The 21,558-nt window shown below is 39.1% G+C and overlaps 1 protein-coding gene across 1 annotated transcript in view; it reads left to right on the forward strand.

The window, feature by feature from the left end:
• megf11 (multiple EGF-like-domains 11) overlaps positions 1-21,558 on the forward strand; it is a 171,360-nt gene that overhangs the window by 115,055 nt on the left and 34,747 nt on the right. The window contains 7 exon segments of the mRNA XM_036149265.1: positions 2,416-2,662; positions 2,769-2,889; positions 4,622-4,758; positions 6,089-6,301; positions 8,959-9,037; positions 9,039-9,134; positions 17,547-17,667. Of these exon segments, the coding sequence (XP_036005158.1) occupies positions 2,416-2,662; positions 2,769-2,889; positions 4,622-4,758; positions 6,089-6,301; positions 8,959-9,037; positions 9,039-9,134; positions 17,547-17,667 (1,014 nt within the window).

Raw genomic sequence — 21,558 nt, forward strand, 5'->3', positions numbered from 1 at the left:
TTGTTCGGAAACCAGTTTGATCCCAATCTACAGATAATTTCTGCGTGCATCTCTACCAAATATATTAAGTGTTTAAAAGCTGCAAAGTGTCCAGTGTCTCTGTTTTATAATTTACTCTTGGTTAATAAAATATGCATTTTTGTGTTAAAGAAAACATGATGTTGATATTGCTTTGGATACCCACATTCCCTCCACTCCTCTTTTTCGCTTTGGTATTTTCAACAAACAACATTTCCTGTGTGCTTCATCATCTCAGCAGCTATAATGTAATGGGCATTTAAAGCAGTAAGGGTCCATTTCAATTGTCAAATATAGATTATCAGTATGCAGAGTGTCAGTGTTCTCAGAAAAAGAAAAGCCTATCCAATTTTCTTTCAACGATCCACTGATTTTATTCTTTAGATTTTTGCTCAAGTTGCACGGGGGACATATTCCTCCAGCCATGCTGGTATATGACATCGGGCAGGACCAAAGATGGGTTCATTTGAAAATAAGGTTGCTTATGTGCAATAGATAAAATACTGTCAAGAAACAAACAAACAATAAAAAGACAAAGCTCAGCAAAACATGCTGCATTATAAGAATGGCTATGTTGAAGTTGCTCTTAGTTTCTTTTGATGAAACGTATATACTACTTATTCCATCCATTGTCTATATCCACTTATTGTGCAGTTGGATGAGTGTGTGTGTGTGTGGGGGGGGGGGGGGGGGGGGAGTAGTCTTTGGGTGAGAAGCAGGGTACACCCTGGACAAGTCACCAGTCCATCACAGTCTACTACTAAATAAGCATTAAAATTGTACTATGCTGTTTTTTGGCATACAGTATGGGAATAAGACCATATATAACATTCTGGTGGGTTATTTATTGGAATTATGTGTTTATAATTAAATTGTACATTGTCTGCTCCTATGTAGTGCCTTACAAGTTGTTGTTTTTTTTTAGATTCTACGTAAAACTTTTCAAATTTTCCCATTCATACAATAACTCAAACAGTCCTAAACATTACTTCAGTATGCTTTTATACATGCTACATGATTTTATTTATTTTTTTATCATCACAGTACCAGTAAATTTCCATTAAGGTTAAAAATAAATTAATTCATGTTCACAGACCACTACATAGGTAACAATTTTGAAATAAATGCTAATTTTAATTGAAAACTTATTCATTTATCAAATTTTGTCTGAAATAAAGTCCAAAAATATGCATAGATATAATAATAATAATAATGTAATTCACAAATCAGCATGTGGCTTTTGCCTTACAGCGGTTTTGTTCTGTTGTCTTTGCTCACATACATTTCACTTTGTAATTGCTTTATTTCCAAAACATATTCTCATATTTTATTACTTTCATCAACAGAAATGTGAAATTTTGATTAAAAACAGGCCGATTAAAGATAAATGTGTAACCGGGGTCACTTTTGAATGTAATTTTACAATCAAACCATCACCAGATTTGACAATTTGGCTCTCGCTCATTGGACATTTTTGGTCAATAAGATCAAAATTAAGTCAAATTGCTTGTAAATAATGTTCCTCTTTATTACAATTGTAAAATTGGTGCACACAATTTCTTAAATTATGTAAATTAAAAAAAGCTTTGTTCTGCTTTTGGTTTCTTGTCGGCTGGACGGTTGGACAATGGATTTTGAAGCTGAAGCTTCTCAAAGTGACTCTGCTCTTTCTGTCACCCATAAACAAACAAACCATATTGGACTCCAAAAAAACTCTCAGTGATGCCTGATAGTTTTAAAGGTTGGAGTGTGAGCCTTCAGTTAATATCCTCCTATATAAAGCATGGTCATGTTTAAAAGAAGAGGAGACACATTGGCATTGAAAACTGAACTGCTTCTCTACTGCCCTGTTTCCCACACAGACAATCACTCACTGTGTGCCTCTTTCTTATAGATATAGCAAAATTAGCTTCTTAAAAAACACACAGTAAATCTTTCATTCACCCACAAACAGAGCGCTGATAAATGACCTCAAGATGAGCTACATCCTCTTCATATTCCCCACAAGCATTGCTGCTCCCATCATAGCTGTAATCTGATAAGTTTTTAACTTAAATTAATTTATATCTGATTTCATAAGATGATGTGACTAATATCACAGATCTCATCCTTTTGCATAAAAAGCTCATTTTCACACTGTAAAACTTCATTTCATTTAATAGAAAACAACTACAAACATTGCATGTACAATAAAAACTAGTTGGACACATTCATTTCCTTGACATTTATTATTTATAATGAGCTGTTAATTTTTTTTGGAAAGAATATTTATTAATAATTAAACCATTTTCTTGCTTTTAAATGACCACTTTGATTTCCATAACAAATAAAATAACTTTTTTTTAATCGTTTTTGTTATTCTGACTTTTTTGATGCCCTTTGTTTTTGTGCCTGCAGGCTGTGAGAGTGACTTCTGGGGACCTCACTGCAGTAACCGCTGCCAGTGCCGAAACGGGGCCAAGTGTAACCCTATAACAGGGGCCTGTGTTTGCACCGACGGGTACCAGGGGTGGCGCTGCGAGGACCCCTGCGAACACGGCTACTATGGCAAGGGGTGCCAGTTGTCCTGCCAGTGTCTTAATGGCGCCACGTGTGACCATGAGACAGGAGAGTGCATTTGCGCACCAGGATACACAGGAGCTTTGTGAGTACCAGCAGCATGCCTGCTTCTTTGCTGCTTTCTGGGACAAAATGTTGCCGTGCATTAAGAGTCTTGACGTTTGTGTGACATGTGACATGTGTGACCACAGCTGTGGGGAGCGGTGCCCCTCCGGCAGCCATGGACCGCAGTGTGAGCAACGCTGCCCCTGTCAGAATGGAGGAACATGCCATCACATTACCGGAGACTGTTCATGCCCTGCTGGGTGGACGGTAGGTCAGAAAAACAGGGAAAATGTAATGAAAAAGCAAGGCCTCAGAGGCGAAAATGATTGAATGCCATTGGGCATGTGTTGAAGACAATCGACATCTTTCAGGTTTAAAAGAAAATAATTTTTCTTAGTATTTTAAGATATGTTGCGTAATAAACTCTTAAGCAGCAACACCCTATACTTTGCGGAACCCCTGGGGAAGATGTGACTTTTCAGTTTAGAGAAAAATCCCATTTTAAGAAATTATTATTTTTACAAAATTACTGGTGCTACACTTGCCATAACCTCCAATAATGCCAAAAATAAATGTAACTGAAGAAATGTAATTTATACTTACATTATTCTGTTTTAGGAGCAGTTATTATGATAATAACAGAGGACCATTTTCCTTCAAAATGGGAAAGAGAAGGGAACATGCCATAAAAGTAAGGTAGATATGCCTTGATTCAGAAAAATGGAAACAAGGAAGTACTGTATAGCAACTCATCATAACTTCCCTATATCTCAGAACCAAAAAGTAAGTTTAAACCAATTTAAATCTTAATAAACTGGGCAGGAAAGTTTGTGCGGGCTTCCATCACATACAGTGAGCAAAATGGTAATAGAGTTAAAAAAAAGAAAAACTTTCCAAAGCTCACAGCTGGAGAATTGGTGCAGAGTAGAATCCAAAAGTGTCATTAGCCATGTTTCCATCAATGTTTTTATGTACACTTTAAAGTATCACTATGTAAATGGTTGATTCAAACTGAAAAATTATAAATAACTTCACAAAAAAAAGTTTTTATGCTTGCTTAAGGTGTTTTTTTGTGTGGCTTTTAATGTTAATGTGTAAAACATGAGATGGAAACACATCTGCCAAATAAGTTCTGACGTAGCAGACATTTACCTCATTTACCTGATCAGCTGTTTCCGCTGTCGGTGTCTCCCTGCATATTCCCATTTTGCGCATAGAATCACAATTCTTTCTCAACATTTGCTTTTCTCAATATTTCTGGACTGCAAGTAACATTGCCCATACTAGTTGATGTGACAGAACAATTGCCACTTGCCCCATAGCAACACATTCCAGGAAGTCTCTCTCCATTTTTCTCAGATGTTTGGTCCATGCTAGTTTGCAACCTCTACTTCCTGTTTATTACGGCCGTGCGTGATGTCAGATTCTAATGAAATTCCTTTTTACGTAGCCTGGTTAATTCACTACAAACCAGTGCATGGAAAGATGCTTAATTCACATTTTCTTTTCTTTTTTTTGTGACATTTTAAAAGTTAACAAAACATTTGCTATTAGATGGAAACATGGCTATTGACAAACATTAGAAGCCAAGTAAAAGTTTTGTTTAAAAACCCTTGGAAAATTATTTAAAAAAAAAAAAAAACGGATACCGGTCCGGCGTGTCTCCTTGTTATTATTAGAAAGCTGTTGAGCAATGGGAGCCGCTAATATTAAAACCACATCATAGCAAGACGAAGTAAGGTAAGAAGAAAGCAGCACAGCTATTAACAATATTTTTTGGAACGCTAACTGCTACTGCTTTGTGCGGGCTTGTAGTGAGATCCATTACCATGGGTGCCAAAAAGTTTGGATTGGATAGTGTCTTGCATAAAGATATGGCATATCCCCAGCCAGACATGAACACAAAACAGCCTGAGCTTGAGCATTTTTTGTCTCAGGCATTAAAACACTTGGGATCAGTGTTTCTCCTATAATAATTATGTATTTCTGTCCCTTAAAGGGTTTGGTGTGTGCTCAGCCCTGCCCTCTGGGCAAATATGGCATCAACTGCAGCAAAGACTGCTCGTGTCGCAATGGTGGACTGTGTGACCATGTGACTGGAAAGTGCCGGTGTGCAGCTGGATTCAGTGGACGCAGGTAAACAAACCGATGCCTCCAGCCCAGATACATAATTTAATCGTCATTCTGGGGAGCTCTCAGCACAAACTTCCTCACTTCTGCTTCAAACAACAGGTCAGAGATTGATATGGTTTATTAATATTTGGATCTAATGCAAAAAGATGAGTTTATGCAGATAGTTGCACACTAAAACAGACACTCATTGACCTATTCCCTTTGTTGATTTCCAAATGAGGCATAAATCTGGCATCTGTTTTAAAAGATAAAGGTAACACTGTAAAATCTCTCTCTCTCAGGAGAAATAAGCATTTATTAACATCCATTACTCCATCTGAAGGTGTACTTGAAGCTTTTAATAGGGGTGTTTATGCCTAATTAATCTTGTACAGCATGCTGGCCAGAAAGGTTTCATATCTGGAGGCCTCATCCACATTCCCACCTCCCAGCCTGTCCATTGATCTCACCGTGGTCTATATGCTGTTTGGGTTCTGCTCATTAATTATAAGTAATGGACTTATATTAAGGCCTCATCAACTTACACGGATCTTTTTAGTTTTCCATGCCTGCTGGAGAAGCCCAGGGCAGCCCGCGCTTATTAGTTTGACTAAAGCAATTGTCTCTTTGATGGAAACACCTCCTTTACAAGACCTTTCTTTTGCTTTATTATTTTACAAAATTGCCCTCATTCATTTTGTCAGTGGCAGGTGAATGAACCTGCCAGGAATAATCTGAGATTGCGTTAACCCCCTCAGCCTCTCATGCTGAGTATAATATTTCATTTGTCCCCCGACATTACTAAAACTAAGGAAATTTAAACATGAGGCACACCTTGGATGTTTTCTTATGTAATGGAACTATTTGCAATAGCTTTGTCAAACTCCAGAGACCAATAACATACCAATACTGTAAAGGGGAGTAAAGAGAGGATAAAAATCAATTTTGTGATCAGATTTAGTTCTTCATCTAGGAGAAACTGACAAGTAATTCTAATTCTTTTACATGACGATGGCTGCCAAGCCTCATCGAGCCCCCGCAGAGACACAGAGGTGCTCACAGCAGGCTCTCCTTTTAGGGATTTTGTGAAAAGTACTTGATGAAAATTGACCATGCTAGTCTTGGTCTTTAAAAGACTGTAGCCATATCTTGAATGTTGAGGTGTTAATAATGTATGCGGTTATTAAAACTAGAGTTTTATTTAAACATGAAATAGCCACTGAAGTGTTCAATTTTACATTTTTTGCTTGGCAGTGGGGTAAATTATTTATTTTGTAGGTTCCTGTTGATCCAATTTTTCCTCTCCCAGCGCAGCAATTTAAAGTAATGTCATTCCTCTGCAACTTTCCTTCAGATGTCAGGAAGACTGTCCTGTGGGCACCTACGGTCCACAGTGCAACCAAAGGTGTGAGTGCCAGAATGGTGCAAAGTGTCACCACATCAATGGAGCTTGTCTATGTGAAACAGGCTTTAAAGGCCCTAATTGTCAAGAGAGATTCTGCCCTCCGGGCCTTTACGGCCTCATCTGTGACAAGTACTGCCCTTGTAATACCACCAACACAGTCAGGTAAGTGTGACCCTCTGTGCGTGGCAACACTTGGCACTGGCTGATAACCGGTGTCAAGGTATAGCGAGGTTATACACAGGGGTCCATTTTGGGGCCACTCAGAAACGGCAACAGAAAATACAACATTTCTTGGGAACCTTTTTCTTCTGAAACCCAGTTTTCCTCCCTTCGAGGTACGCAGATTCCATTCGACCACTTCTTTGCTTGAATCACACAACATCATGGGTTGATAATAACTTCCTTAAACCTAATGGTGACAAAAATGAGCTCATCCTTTTTGGTTTGCATCATTTCCTCACGTTCATTCCACTCCACATGCCAAGCCCCACGCATAATGCTCAGGAGTGATTTTAGATTCAAATCTCCATTTAGAGAAAATAGATCAGCAGTGTTTAAAAACATCATCGCTTGCTGAGAATCATCACAAAACTAAAATTCTCCACGCTTTCAATGACTCTATTCTTCCTACCTGTGGCTTCCTCCGTCTGAGTTATCACACCTGCAGCTTGTTCCAAATGCTGCTGTTACAACAAAAGAACATGACAGCGTCACCTCCATCCTTGCCTCTTTGCATTAGCTCTATGATCATTTTAAGGTTCTGCTAATTGTATTGAAGGCCTTAAATGAGCAACTCCCATCATTACTGAAATAATAAATTACTATGTACTACCTGGGGCTCCCAGATCAACAGAAAAAAAATGCATTTTACGTTTCTCTAGATCCCGTCTCATGCACAAGGGAGAAAGAGTCAGTGGCGGCTCCGTGTCTGTGGAACCGTTTCCCGCCTAATATCAAATGTGTCTTTAAGTCTAGGTTAAAATCATACTTTTTTAAAATTCGTATTTGCAATCTGATAATTTTTTTTGTAGCTTACGTATGTAAATGCACAATAAATATATAGTATGCTTTCTTGCTTTTAAAAAGTTATGCTTTTGAGACAGCTAAGGTTTAAGGTTTTATTAGCAAAATGACAGGAGTGAGCTCTCTTGATCGTTCTTTAATCAAAACACTGGAAATGCACACGTTACATTTACATTCTGCCGGATAGTGTATGACAATCTCGAGCAGGCGAGGCCAATTTCTTTGTATACAACATTTCAGAACAAGGACAATGCAAAGTGCTTTATATGATTAAAATATAGGAAAACACAAACGGATTTAAAGCAAGTAACAAATTAGTTAGTAGGTATTGCTTGTCGGTGCTAGCTCATTGAAGGATTGATGTGAATCTTTTCAGTTCAATAAATTATCAATATGAGTGAGCCTTTATTTGTATTTTTTTATGTATAGTAATTAAATTACATTTAGCTTATATAAAATGTATTTTCTAGTATGTTGGTTTATGCTATTTTATCTGTTTAATTTAAAATTGATCAAAGTCAGGTTGTATGTATGCATCACAAACAGTAGTAGTTGCTGCTATAGGTGTTGTGTTTTTGTACCCCACTTAGCTTATCATGCCAGAGACGCCACTGAACACAACACAAATTGATTGACAAAATAGTTCAGATTGTTGAACTTGAGCGAAGTTTCGCTTTGCTCTAGACGTACGTCTACCGCGCTGTTTGCAGTTTTTTGCTTCGCTCTGTTCTCCCAATTTGCGCTGTCCGCAGGCCTCGAAACGCGTCGTTCGCATTGTGGATCTTTAATTTTCTCCTGAACGCTTAACGTAGGCATAGCATATTACTCGCCCTAGTCGCCTTGTTTGCATTCTGTGTTTACGTATCTTTAGGGAGCAGTGGGCTGCCACTGCAGCAGCATTCTGGGGCTAAGGGTCTTGCTCAGGGACCCAGAGTGGCAGTCCGTGGGATAATTACGAGGGAACTTGTGGCCTTCCCAGGACACAAGCACTCTGCTCTAACCACTTGGCCACCACTCTTCCATAATTTGGTAATGAGAAACATATTTACTGGCGATCAGTTAATATGAAACCGGCTGATTCTGACTTGTAAATAGCAGTATCAGCTTTCTTTCATTTTTTCTCTTTCTATGCCGTTTGGCACATTATTTTCTTTATATGTTCAGTTTATCTGTGGACAGATTTGCTTTTCCAATCTTTGTATGTATGAATTATTTGGGTTGTTTCCCACAGCTGGTTTCAAATTCATATAAATGGCACCCATTAGACATAGTTAAACTAGGAAAACCATTCCCTGGTTAGTTTACCAGCTATACATTTGTGTTTTCAATTTCTTTGTATATACTGTGATATGAATTGGGTTATTTTTATTGAAGGTTTTAGTGAAGGCAACACATCATGATTCTGATAGATCCATGTGAATGAGGACCTCCGTGACTTAATTTCGTCTCGACTTACCTAAAAGCCAGCGGTCATTCCGAAGTCTGTAGACATCGCAGCCATGTCATCCAGTTAGCTTTTAATCGCGACCTTTGCTTCATTCATAATTCCTCAGCAACATTCATAGTTAATGCAGTGTTAATGCTCTGATTCCAGCAGGAGCTGGGCATCAGCCATAGAAGTCATTACTGAATGAAGGAGAAAAGGGACACTTCATTTATCTGAGACAAGCACGTAGTCTGCAAATTGCTGCAGGCGTCACACTTTGATCCCGCTCAAACACGAAGAGTTGATCATTTCAGTGATTACTTTCCTTACGTTTGTCCTATATTCCTCTCTTGTTTGGATTTATTTGTAGCTGCCATCCGCTATCTGGCGAATGCACCTGCTCACCAGGATGGACAGGGCTTTACTGCAATGAAACCTGCCCTCCTGGCTTACTACGGAGAAGGATGCTTTCTGTCTTGTAGCTGCACCAATGGAGCTGACTGTCATCCTGTCTCAGGGATCTGTACCTGCGCCCCTGGCTTCATGGTGAGCTTTGTGTATCCAAAATGCTGCTTATGCGGTCAAATCACTGATCTCTATGTTTACTGTTAATGCTCCAGTCATTTTATTATTTCCTCTCATGTTATCTTTACTTTGACCCTTAGCTGATTTCGTCAAAATGGTCTTCATGTTCAGTCAACATGGCAACATGAGACAAAAAGGGATTTTGGGGATATTTAAAAAATTTATAAAATTCACATTTAACAATATTGGTGAGAAAAACAAAAATTATTGAAATTGTATAAAATGCAATATATTCCATATAGCTTTAACAATTTGTTAGAAAATGTTTTTCATTGTAAACCTGTTGTGTTTGCCAAACGGAAAATATGCAAAGCAGTTTGCCACGATACTTTAAAGACATCATCCCTTTAGAGTTTACTTCAAAGAAGATTGTTTATATATACTCTTTTAAAGTAATTTTATGAGCTTTATTAGAGAGTTGGAATAGTATGTATTTGTATAGATCACATGCTACAAAATGTTCTTTTTATTGAGTTAGTGTTTTGTCTCATTTGTTTTGTCCTAGATGGGGTTTCTGTATTTGCTGTATTAGGACAACTACAACATGACACAAGACACTTAATGGCTTTATTTCTGCATTTTCAACATTTACTAAATTCTGCATGCAGTATACATGTGTATTACAACGATTCACACAGACTGTAGATCTGATCTGCAAACAATGCAACACTGCTGCCAAAAATGAAAGAGGTCGCACTGGTTTGCAAATTGCCTCCTTAAATTGTTAAAATTTCATGAGCTGAATTTTAGAAAAAGTACAAAAGCTAACACAACTTGATTGTGAACAAAGTACTAACTTAACACTTGCTTCATTTTAGTTTTGTGACAATCCTTCCAGATACTGTCCATTTACCTTACTCGGGTTTTTAATGCTAACACTTTTCTTATACTATAGGCATGATATTTTGTCACCGTCAGGCACAAGCATGGGGCTAAAATTAGCACAAAACCGGCCCAATTCCAAAGAAACACTTTATGAAGACATTCTTAAGAATGCCTGATCAAGACCATATTAAAACATAAAAAATTTGGTTGCTTGAAATGAATATAGCAATAAATATGGCGTCATTTTGGACAGTCGTAATAACATCTTCTATTACAATATTCTATTTTCATTCTAAAAGTGTCTCCTATTGCATGAAATATTGTATCCTTGGACTGTGTAAGTTTTATTTCTGAAGGTTGTAAGCTTAATTTACGTTGCATGTTATTTGTGGCTGCTGTTAAAAAAAAAAAAAAAAAAAGTCATTGAGGCCGAGATGTTTTGGAAGTGGTCCCAGTTTCTCTTTAAGAGCTTTTTATACACAGACGGTTAAAATCAAGGTGAAGGCGTTTTTTTCCATTATTATCGATGTGCTTCGTTGCACCACTGGACTCTAGCCCACTATATATCCGTCTCCATTGCAACACCTGCGCAAGCATTTGTGTCGTTTTTGCACATATGACTGAACACATATAAGGTCAAAGGGACGGGAACAGAACAAGCTCAGATCTTTGGTCTTGCGCCTTGAAAGGAAAAGAAAAGTTCATCTTTGGTCAGCTCTGTTGTCCGTTCTTCTTTCTTGCAGCCATATTTTCCCCTCTTTACAACTGTCAAATTAGTTGAGTAACTCCAATCAGTTTCGCCATTGTGTTTCGTGTTTTGCAATCTGAGGTTACGGAGCAACAGAGACCGGGAGAGTACACGTCTGCCAATGTTACATTTCAGTGGAAATTGCCTGTGTCTTACAGCGAGCCTCTGTGGTGAATTGAGCTACCGAGCGGGGCTCCAGACTGTGTCTTAATTTGCTCCACCTGTTCGCTGTGGCGGCTGCTGGGAAGGGCTGCCAGATCCATTAAACAGACCTAGAGGGCAGAAGCTGGATAGAAAAGGAGGCAGTCAGATGGGAACAGACGCAGCTCATATGGAGAATTTGTGTGTTTGTGTGTGGGGAGAGGGGGAGCCGAGCACTCATTGTGTTTTTTTTTTTTGTACTTGTAGGAAGCCTGCTGCTGTGAAAATCATTGAAACATATTGTTTTGCATTTAGAGGTCTGTAGGTGCTACCTGTTTGCGTCATAATTCGCGGTACATGCTTATTATCTCATGGATCTGCTAAAACGTGGCTGATGATGGTGTTGAAGCTATGATTGCCAGGGAAGTCGCTTCCTCCTGGGATCACTTATAAAACTAAGCCTCCCCGCTGCATTTTCTTTGTTCTGGAGTCCCATCGGGGGGCAAACCAAGCAAAGTGTTGGAACAGACTGAGCACCGGCACGGTTGATTTAGTCCTGGTAATTGGACATGCTCTTTTTGGCTCGGACAAAGTGATTACATGTTACCTATTCAGGCACTGTCCCTTGCAATCTGCAGCGTAGGCACAGTGTAACATGCAGTTTCTACATGCTCTGACGGTGCTGCACTTGAATCGGAAATGCTTAAGGAATCTATTCCAGTTTTCCAGTTTTAAACGGAGAAACTAAATTCCCAACTCTCATCATGGCTTCCTTTCTTTAATGCTGCAATAAATTCAAACTGGATTCACATGTCCAGCAGGTAGACGTGGCGCTAAGGAGCGAAACTGATTGGTAATTAGTGTTGCCGTTTGAATTAGGTCTCCGCGGGTAGAAGCCTAATCAGTGTTGTGTCAGGTAAAGGCTTTCTGAAAAAAAAAAAAAACGTACTCCAATTACATTACGATACTAATAAGTACAAATCTACTGTTGTGGCTAAGGATAATCTAGGTGCTTTTGTACTGCAGGGACCTTTTCCAGGGACCAGGATAGTGTTCCAATGATATTCTTCTCCGCTTTTCATTTCCACTGCAGGACCCATGGCCAGATCAGATTATCAGGATAGAAATCAACCTCATAAAATGACTCTGGTAGGGAGGTAGGACACTTTGGATGCGCCCTGAAGCAAAGCTGGAGTTTTGGCATATAGGAGGCAAACCGTTTCTGACAGTTTAAATATTAGTAACTCTTTGTTTCAGTCATCTCTGCAGTTCATGTTTTCTGTTAACTTAATAAGTAAATAAATAAAACAAGGGTAAACTGTATTTTCTGTCTGCAAGCACAAAATTTAGAGCCGGTAATTCATGGGTCTAAATTACAGAATACATTTCATATAAAGTTATAAAATCAGCAAACATTTGAGGAAATATTGATTTAACTAAACTAACTAAATAAACAGATAAAGGACAGGCCTCTGCATTCCGTCTCTATGGAGGCTTAGGCAGTAAACACTCATGTCAAAGCATAATGGAAGAAAGTTTTGCAGCCTTTATTATCTAAGATACAAATTAAAATGGCCACTACCCTGAAAGAGTGTGTATCAATGACCAATTTTAAGTTTGAAAGAAGCTGTGTGCTGCCAGTGTGTGGTTAATCCGCCTCTGTGATATGTTGCAAACGCTTTAATTATTAAAAATGTGTTGATGTCATAAACGTTCTCTAAGTTTCATGCGATTTAAATTCTGTTTTAGAGCACAATTGCTGTGAAATAATTATACTGTGTTGCTGTATCTTGTCAAACCCCCAGTCGGTCGAGGCAGATGGTCGTTCACACTGAGCCTGGTTCTTATGATGGAGGTTTCTTCCTATTAAAGGGGGGTCTCCTCTCCTCCGTCGCTACATGCATCCTCGGTATGAGGGGTTGCTGCAAAGCCATCGACAAGACAGATGCGGCTACATGCCCTTTCAGGAGGAGTGAATGCTGCTTCCTTAGATAGGAAACTTTTTCACCACCCTGTCTGGATGATTTGATTAAATTTGACTTTGTATACTGCCTTGAGATGACATGTGTTGCGAATTGGCGCTATATATAAAAAAAATGTAACTGAATTGAATTAAAATGCTGAGCTGTGAGCCTCACCGCAGCTTTTTCTGGTCTCCTCTCATTTCAAGTAGAAATTTATGTTTACATTGCTAAAATGCGTCTGCGTCCCCAGATCACTGTAGGCTAAGGCAGCAGTAGGGCGTAATTAGCATAAACAGCAGAATTTTGATCCCCATGGTGTAAATAGACTCAACTTTGGTCAAGGATCAAAAAAGAGGCTTCTAGAGATTTTTTTCCTGTTCACCTAGATGAAATGCTCCTTCTAGCTTCGTCTGAAAGGCTATGGACAATAACTCTTATAGCTCTGTTATGTAAGGTCCTTCTGCTCTCGTGCCAAAGACTGACAGCCCGTTCATTAATAATGATTCTTCAAATTCAGACCCCTATCCTTCCCCCCTTGGGAGAAGTGTGAATCAGCTGACTAATGAGAGTGGTGTTTTTCCACTGTGGAGAATAGGCCAAGTGGTCCGGTCTCTGCACCATGAGGGGGAAACCACATGAAATTCAACGCCGCCATGGACACCACAAAATCCATGTGGCCATTTGTGGCCGCGTAGTATTTCATCCATGAGTTCAGTCACTAGTAAATTGCCTTTGCGCTGTGGAAGGACTGAAGCCTAAAACCTCTGCCCCATCCCTGCCCGTCCCCATCCATCGTTCCCCCCCCCCCCCCCCCCGTCAGTCGCTCAAACTTTTCCACGCTTAACAACTGCAACTGAACTGCTATTGTTAGCAGTCTCGAAGCTGTCACTTTCAGCAGAACAAAGGTTACTGCAACCGATTGATAAAAATTTCATTCACAGACAGACGCTTTTATGTGGTGTACGGAGGGAGAGACTTTATAAGATGTGTGTTCTGCCCCTGGCGTCCACTGGCACATCTCCTCCTGCCTCCTGTTTAAGCTGAGTTCAAAATGATAATGAGAGCAGTGAGCAGCCGGCAGTCCCCCAGCACTCTGGTGAGCAAAGCAAGATCCACTCAGGACTCCTCTGGGCCTCTAATTGGAACTCTAAATCATTGTGTCACCTGTCACTCAATGCATGGTTTTGAAAGGGAGGCTGTGGGAGCCCGTACAGTGGCTGTGATCTCCAGCTGAGGGAGGGACAAGACAAGCCGAGGTGGGCTGCTCTCTGCCTGTGAAACAGAGAAATACTAAGGGAGGTTGCAGAGGACGCGGAATGAGTACTTTGTGTCCTTTACCAAATAATTCCTCTAATGCAAGAACAAGGAACTTAAGGGCATCACTGCTCATCTCTTATTGGTTTGCACATTAATACAAGAGCGAGTCCTGCCAGCAGTATGTCACAGATAACCATAAGATTTTGCTCTCCCCCTAGTGGTTTTAAGCCCCTTCTTATTTTCACTGCGGGCCAAAACCTCTTGCATTGATATTCTTGCCACTCGTAACCCCCACTGTGTGCCTAATGAGAATGTAGACAGTTGTACTTCCTCCTTTACTCTTCAGGTCATCACCGTCAGCTTTCCAATGTGCACCTTGGATGGCCGTACTCTTCGCACTGGTTAGACTAAACAAGTAAAGAAACAAAAATTATACTGAATAATGAACACTCATTTAAAATAATTTTTTTTGTATAATTTACCGGGAACACAGGGGTTTGGTTTTCTCACTTTTCTCAACTAATACAAAAATTTACTTGAAGCAAGTGAAAAGGTTTTGTTTTGCGAACATTACAAGAATATTATTTGCATTATGCTCACTCGTTTTTACAAGACAAGCATTTCAAGTTTAATGCCTCAAACTAAAATTCCACAAATGAAATCACAGCTATGATATCTGTGGTTTTGTAGCAGGTCCAAACAAAACAAAAGATTGGCATTCGGAATGTTACCATTACATGCACAAATTATCTTCATTTCTAGCTTTCTATGATTTTTTTTTGATATTTTTTTCTCAAATGTATATATATATATATATATATATATATATATATATATATATATATATATATATATATATGCATATATCTGTAAAGTTGCAGGGAAAACCACACCAATTTTTGTTTGGTCATTAACACGCTATAATGTATTAAGTCCTTACCTTGCTACTCAATATTTTGCTCTCTGTTGTGAATGGTGGTTGGCACAATCTCTGAATTAATTTTGTGTTTTTACTATTTCTTTGCTGGTAAGGTTCCTAGATTGTGCCTAGTTATTCCTGTGTGCTTTTTATCCTTAGGTGTTTGTGTTTTTGGGTTTCCTTTTTTTTCCCTGTTTATATTCTCAAGTTGCTGTTATTTTCATTCTTACATTTGTGGATTAGCCTCTTTGTTCTTTCTTTATATATTTTGCACTATTTATTTTTTCTTCCCGTGTTTCCCTCTGCTCAGTATTCTCCTCCCCTCTGGCCTCTGCCTTTATTGATCTGGGTTGTTCCTCATTTCTCAGCTGATTATTTCCTCCTGTGTCTTCATATTTAGCCCCTGTTCCACCGACCCAACACAATTTGGCCCGCCCAGTTTGGCTCCTCCCCGCTCGGTTTTACTCTGCCCAGTTTGTGTTTCGACCAGCCTAGAAATGCCTGGAAGAGCGAAACGGCTCCTGGAGGGAGAGCTTTCAGGCGTTCCACGGCTGTGAGATGCTCTCAGCGGGCAGCTCTGTGAGAGCTGCCCGCTGCTCCCCCTGGCTTCTCTCAGTCTGAAAGGCAGATAGCAAATGCCTTTTACCACACACAGCGGATGGATCAGCGGCCATGAACACATTTTGGAACCAAACACTCTTCGGAGACAAAACGTAACAGCTTTCAGTGAGTGTAAAATGAGAGAAAGCCTCGTTAAATCCATGGATCTGATACAGACAGTCTGTGTATGGAAAGCTTGTGTCCTTTTTCCTTTAATTTTTTATTTTGTTTCAGGTGTGGTTCATGGTTTTTAAATAGAAAAATTATATCTCAATTTGACTCAACCCATTCATGGCTAAAAATGAATGTCGCTCTTTAGTTTTTCTGGTCTTCCTCAGAGAACAGCCTTCTCATTTCTCTTCACCCCTCGGCCAGTCAATGAAAACAATGTGTTCACCTCAAAAATCTGCTCATGTCCGCTTGGTTTGACCCTGTTATTAATATCATACCCTGTTCTTGAGCAGGGCCAGAAAAACCTGGACTGGCCCTGAAAAAAAACTGCTCCTGAAGCGCTTGTGAGCGGGTGGAGCCAAGTGGTGCGATGCCAAACTGAGGCGGTGGAACTGGGGCTTTTTCTCTGCTGCCTCCCCTGTATATAAGCTGCCTGGTTGTCATTTCTCATAGCTGGTTTCTTCCGTTTTCTTATTTCTCGTGCTACTCCATTTGAAGTCTTACTCCTTGTTTCTCCGCTCCTCTCTCCATGTCTGATGTTCTGTTCTTGAGTTTCCCGCCTTATCTCCTTGTGTATTGTGTGTTTTCTTTTATTTATTAAACTTTAGGCCACCACCACGCTTTGCGCTTAGATCCTCTTTTAACCCCAGTCATGACAGTAGAATAACAAAGTGTAAATGATTGGGAATGACAGCAATTTAGCCATGAAGTGGTAAGCCACTTAAAATCACAGACAATCTCCAACTTTTTGGGCTACATATTAGCTGAAGAACAGTACAAGCCCAGTCCAACACAACAGCTGTATGATAATTTAGGGCCAAGACTGGGAACCTGGACTGCGAGGCCAACATCGGTGCCTAAACTCACAAATGCACTTCTGAAAGAATGGTCAGAACCTCTCTTAAACACGCTCCTAAACCTTTCCGGAAGAATTTAATCTCTTACAGCAGCAAAGCCAGGACAGACATCATATTAAGCCCTTAGTTATGGGACGTCACTTTTGATGAATATATTGATGCATTTAAAAAAAAAAAAAAAAAAACTTCTACCTTCTAAATATAACTTCTAGATATTTTTTTTTCTACTGGAACACATAAGCTGTTTAAATACTGGTGTTCTCTTGACATAGTTTGAGTTCATCACACCATGTTGGATATTAAGATTTATTTTGCAGAGTAGATGTTAAATTATACACTTTATCCTCCACTGGTCACCGCACAAGACAAAGACAGCAGCTTATGTAACTGGAAGTGTACTGAGAACAGAACTAGTTGTACTAATGAAGTGAAGAGGGGAAGATTGAAGATTTAATCATCACTTGCCTGCTGAAGGATGGATGAGAAGTGTGCATTCCTGGGCCTTTGGAGTCTTGCCAGGCTCACAGTTGAAAAGCGATGAGACTTTCTGTATAGAGAGATGTGGAGAAAATTGAGAGATGGGATGAAGCAGGAAAGCAAGAAGCACGGCTGGGGAAAGGTGCTGTCGGAATATATAGAGTGGATAATTGGAAGCTTAAAAATGATTGCTTGGAGGTGATCAAGTGTGGGCTTTTCCTCTTACCTTACCTCTTACTTTACATTTACAGTTAGTTTGCAGATATACAGGAAGAACAACCTGAGTAAACAGTTCTGAAACCTATAGGGAAGTTCAATTGACCCTCTTTATCCTGCTGTCTTTAACTATTTAACTGCTGACACTAAATGATCCGATGTTGATAATTATATGAGTTTTCTTCATTTCCTCCACAGGGTGAGGACTGTGCTACAGTGTGTCCACCTGGTCTATTTGGGCCAAGTTGCATGTCCACCTGCTCCTGTCACAACCAAGCATCTTGCTCTCCAGTCGATGGCTCCTGCATTTGCAGAGAAGGTAGAGGATATTTACCGTGTGGTTGAAGTTGTTAACAAGCCCTGTTTTGATGCAGAAGATGCTACACTGACTCCACAACTTTATCTCACAGGTTTACCAGTCAGATGAACAAGCATTCATACATACACACATCTCACACTTTTGCCATTTCCACAGTGATTATTTTTAAATACGTGTGTTTTATTGTTTTTTTTTTTTCAGTGATGCCACACTTAAGCCTCTGTTTTTAATACTGGTTTTTAGTTTCCCCATCTGTAAAAAAAATCTGTATTTTTTTATGTTTTACCTGCTCCTCCACAGGAAATTCTGTAAATTGGGTCAGCCCATCAGCTCTTCATCAAGCTGTAGCCCATTCATGTCAGCCAGGTGTGTTTAAGTGTGGAACTGTAAAACACAAAGAAGGTGGGGTGGGGTGTACAGCAATAGGTTATATTTTTTTAGAGACACAATCATATATTATAAAAATGGCCTTCCTAGGAGTTTAGCTGAAGAGTCATTAACATGTAAAACGTTTTTGAGGTTTTCTTTATGTTTTCATTAGATTATTTATCATTAAAATCACTTCTTGGATTTTGAGTTTGGGACTCCATGTATGATATCACTTCATGATTTAGTGTATATGCAGTGACAATGGAAAGTGATCACACCCCTTCCCCTTTTCCACACTTGGTTACATTACAGATATACCCCAGAACTAGTTTTCTAAAAAAGACCTGAACAAGGTTTTAACGAAAAAGTTAAAACAAGTTTTCAAATATTATTTTGTAAATTAAAAATATATCTAAATATTTAAACATATTGGGTGGATAAGTATTCAAATCCTTTGAAAGGCCTTTTAAAATTGAGCTCAGGTGAATGTGAATCCAACTGATCCTCCTGGAGATTTATCTGCAACTTGATTTGATTCAACCTGCAGCTGATTAAGTTGATTGTACCTGATTTGGGGTGGAGCACATTCCCCTATATAAGGGCTCACAATTTACAGTAGCTGCATAGAGCAGAAACTAAGCAATGAGTCAGAGGAATTTTCTGTAGACCTCAAAGACTCAAATTGTGAGCAGAAGTTGGAAACAGTAACATCCTCTCTAGATCCGGCCTTTCGGCCAAACTGAGTAATTGGGGAACAAGGTCCTTGGTCAAAGAGGTGACTAAGGACCAAATCATTATTCAAATTGAGTTCTATTGTTACCTTGTGGTAGTATGGAAAGACCAGTCAGAAGCAACCTCCCTTTCAAAGCCAAAATAATGTCTGATGAAACCAAAATAAAAATTTTGACACAATCAAAATGGTAATTTGTGGAGGAAAAAAAGACACTGCTACTAATTTGGTTAAAACCATCTTGACTGTGAGGGATAGCGGGGGGAAGCAGCATGCTGTGGGGCTGAACGGAGAGGCTGGAGGTAACAGCAGCCAAATATAGAGAGATTCTTTAGAAAAACAAGAGAAAAAAAAAGAAAACCACCTCCAGAGTGTCCTGCGCTTTAGAATAAGGATTCATTTTTAACATGGCAATGATCCAAAGCACACTACCCAGATAACACAGGAGTGTCCAAGAGGGCAGACTGTGCATGTCTTCAAGTGACCCAGCCAGGGTATGGCTGTAAATCTAATTGAACCTCTCTGGAAAGATCTAACAATGGCTGTCTACTGACACGACACATCCAACTTGACTGAGCTTGAGAGAAGAATGGTAGAAAATACCCCAAAACAGGTGTGCCAAGCATGCAGGGACATACCTAAGAAGACTTGAAATTTTCTTTACTGCCAAAATGCTTTAACAAAATATGGCCACGGGTGTGAATAATTATAAAACACTTTGCGATAATAACCTGTTTTGCTGTAACCTTATCGAGTGCTGTGTTTAGATCTTTGAGAATAATTACTGAGAAAGTATTTTACAATCATTCTGTGATATTACACAACGTTGATAGAAATACTATTTGGTGACACCGTATGTCTGCTATACACATAGATTACAAAATAATTCCTTAAATAACTGAGTTGAGATAGGCAATAAATAACTGTGTGTAACTGAAAGTGTTCTCATCGCTGCCATTATCAATTAAATACTGAATCAAGCTGTGCACCATACATAAGGATAATTACGAACATCCATCCATCCATCCATTTTCCAACAAGTCTATCGCAGGGCTGTATACAAGAACAGATCCTGATTAATCATTTCATTGATCTAAAATATTGTTGCAAGGCTCTTTTTTAATTTTACATATCAACTGGATGATTAAACTCCAGAATGTCGTTGTTGCCAGCATATCATATAAGAGGGCCCATTTCATCATATTTCGGTCCCAGAAAACCTACAAGTCTTGTCAGTATTAACATTAATAATTGACGAACAGCCTCTCCACTGCTTTTTCAAAGTGGATTAGTACGTTTAAAATGCACTTTTCTGATACAATAACGGCCTTCAGAGACATGCCTCTTTAAAACAGAATCTGCACTACCATCTATGGAGGGATTATGCATGAAATAGAATGCCGGAGCACATCGTTGTAGCTGATGACAACAAATATCGAATTGTTTTGTCAGCAGGCATTTCTCAAATCAATGAGTTGCCACTAATTGTAGTAATATAGTAAGCTAACACAGAAAAGAGTCAGGTCAGAGATGAGATTTTGGTTCCACAAAGAACCTGTGTATCCATCATTATTTAGTTTTGTATTTATAGTAAATTCAAATGCAATTTACTGTCATGTTAATGCTTTGCATTTCATCAGTTTGTTTTTGCATTGTATTTGAAGATATGTTCACTGCATTTATCTCTGTTTAAAAAATCTAACAAACTTAAAATTTAAATATTTATTATATCTGAAAGTGTGACCGGACTGTACACTCAGAGCACACAACAGTGAACCCTCAATTCTGCTTTCAGTATTTTACCATCGTCTGCGTTATGACATATTTATCATTAAAGCAACACAAAAATCACATAAAAGCAGCACAGCAACAAATCAGGCCTCACATAATAAATGCCATTTAATACTTTATGTTTGATTCAGTCTACCTCTTCCACTTTCAGCACACATTGGAGCCGAGCACCAAAACATCAGACCAATGTTCAGGGACCAGTGACTGGAAGAAGAGCTGTTTAAACACCTGCCACATTTCATTAGAGAAAACACTTGTTGGAGGCTACTCTTTTAGGATTAAGATAACTACGGTGTAACATGGCCGAAAACTTTGTTAAATGTTCAATATTTATAGCACAATGAGTCCTATAAAGACTGTTCCAAGTGAACAATAACACAGGGTGGAAAACAGCAAAGCAAGGATAACATTATAATGTGTAAAAACAAATCTGCCACACAAAAAAACCCTTCACAACAGCTAACAGTATTATAGCACAGATACAAAGCGAGCACTGACACGTTAGGACTGCAGTCTGTTAAAACATTTCATGTTTTGTTATAGAAACTGGTACTTTTTAGGTCTAAATCAAGGTGAAAGGGACCTTTGTGAAATAAACAGTAATTGAGGCAACATACGTCGTATGACTGCTTCGAATGAACGCAAACATGGGTGGAAAAAAAACGCTGCACAGACAAGAATAACAGATTTACCCAGCTGATAAAATTACTTCCAACCAAATGGTGCTCGTCTTTCAACAAAGGCAGCAGTAATGTAGTTCGTTATCGATTTGTTAAATGATCAGTCATGTTGAGCTCATAAAACCCAACCAATTGTGATGGTGAAAAGCAGAAATCTCTCTGGTCCAGACAGACTTTGCACTCAGTTTGTTTACCATCTTCTTCCTTATCATCATTCCTTCATCCAGAGCTTGTTTACTTTACAAACAGTTTATTCTTCTATTAATTCACCATCTCTGACTTTGAAAACTCACTAAGTCCTGGTAGACTGTTTGTATTTGT

Source organism: Fundulus heteroclitus, chromosome 2, assembly GCF_011125445.2.
Source record: "Fundulus heteroclitus isolate FHET01 chromosome 2, MU-UCD_Fhet_4.1, whole genome shotgun sequence".
NCBI classification, from domain to species: domain Eukaryota; kingdom Metazoa; phylum Chordata; class Actinopteri; order Cyprinodontiformes; family Fundulidae; genus Fundulus; species Fundulus heteroclitus.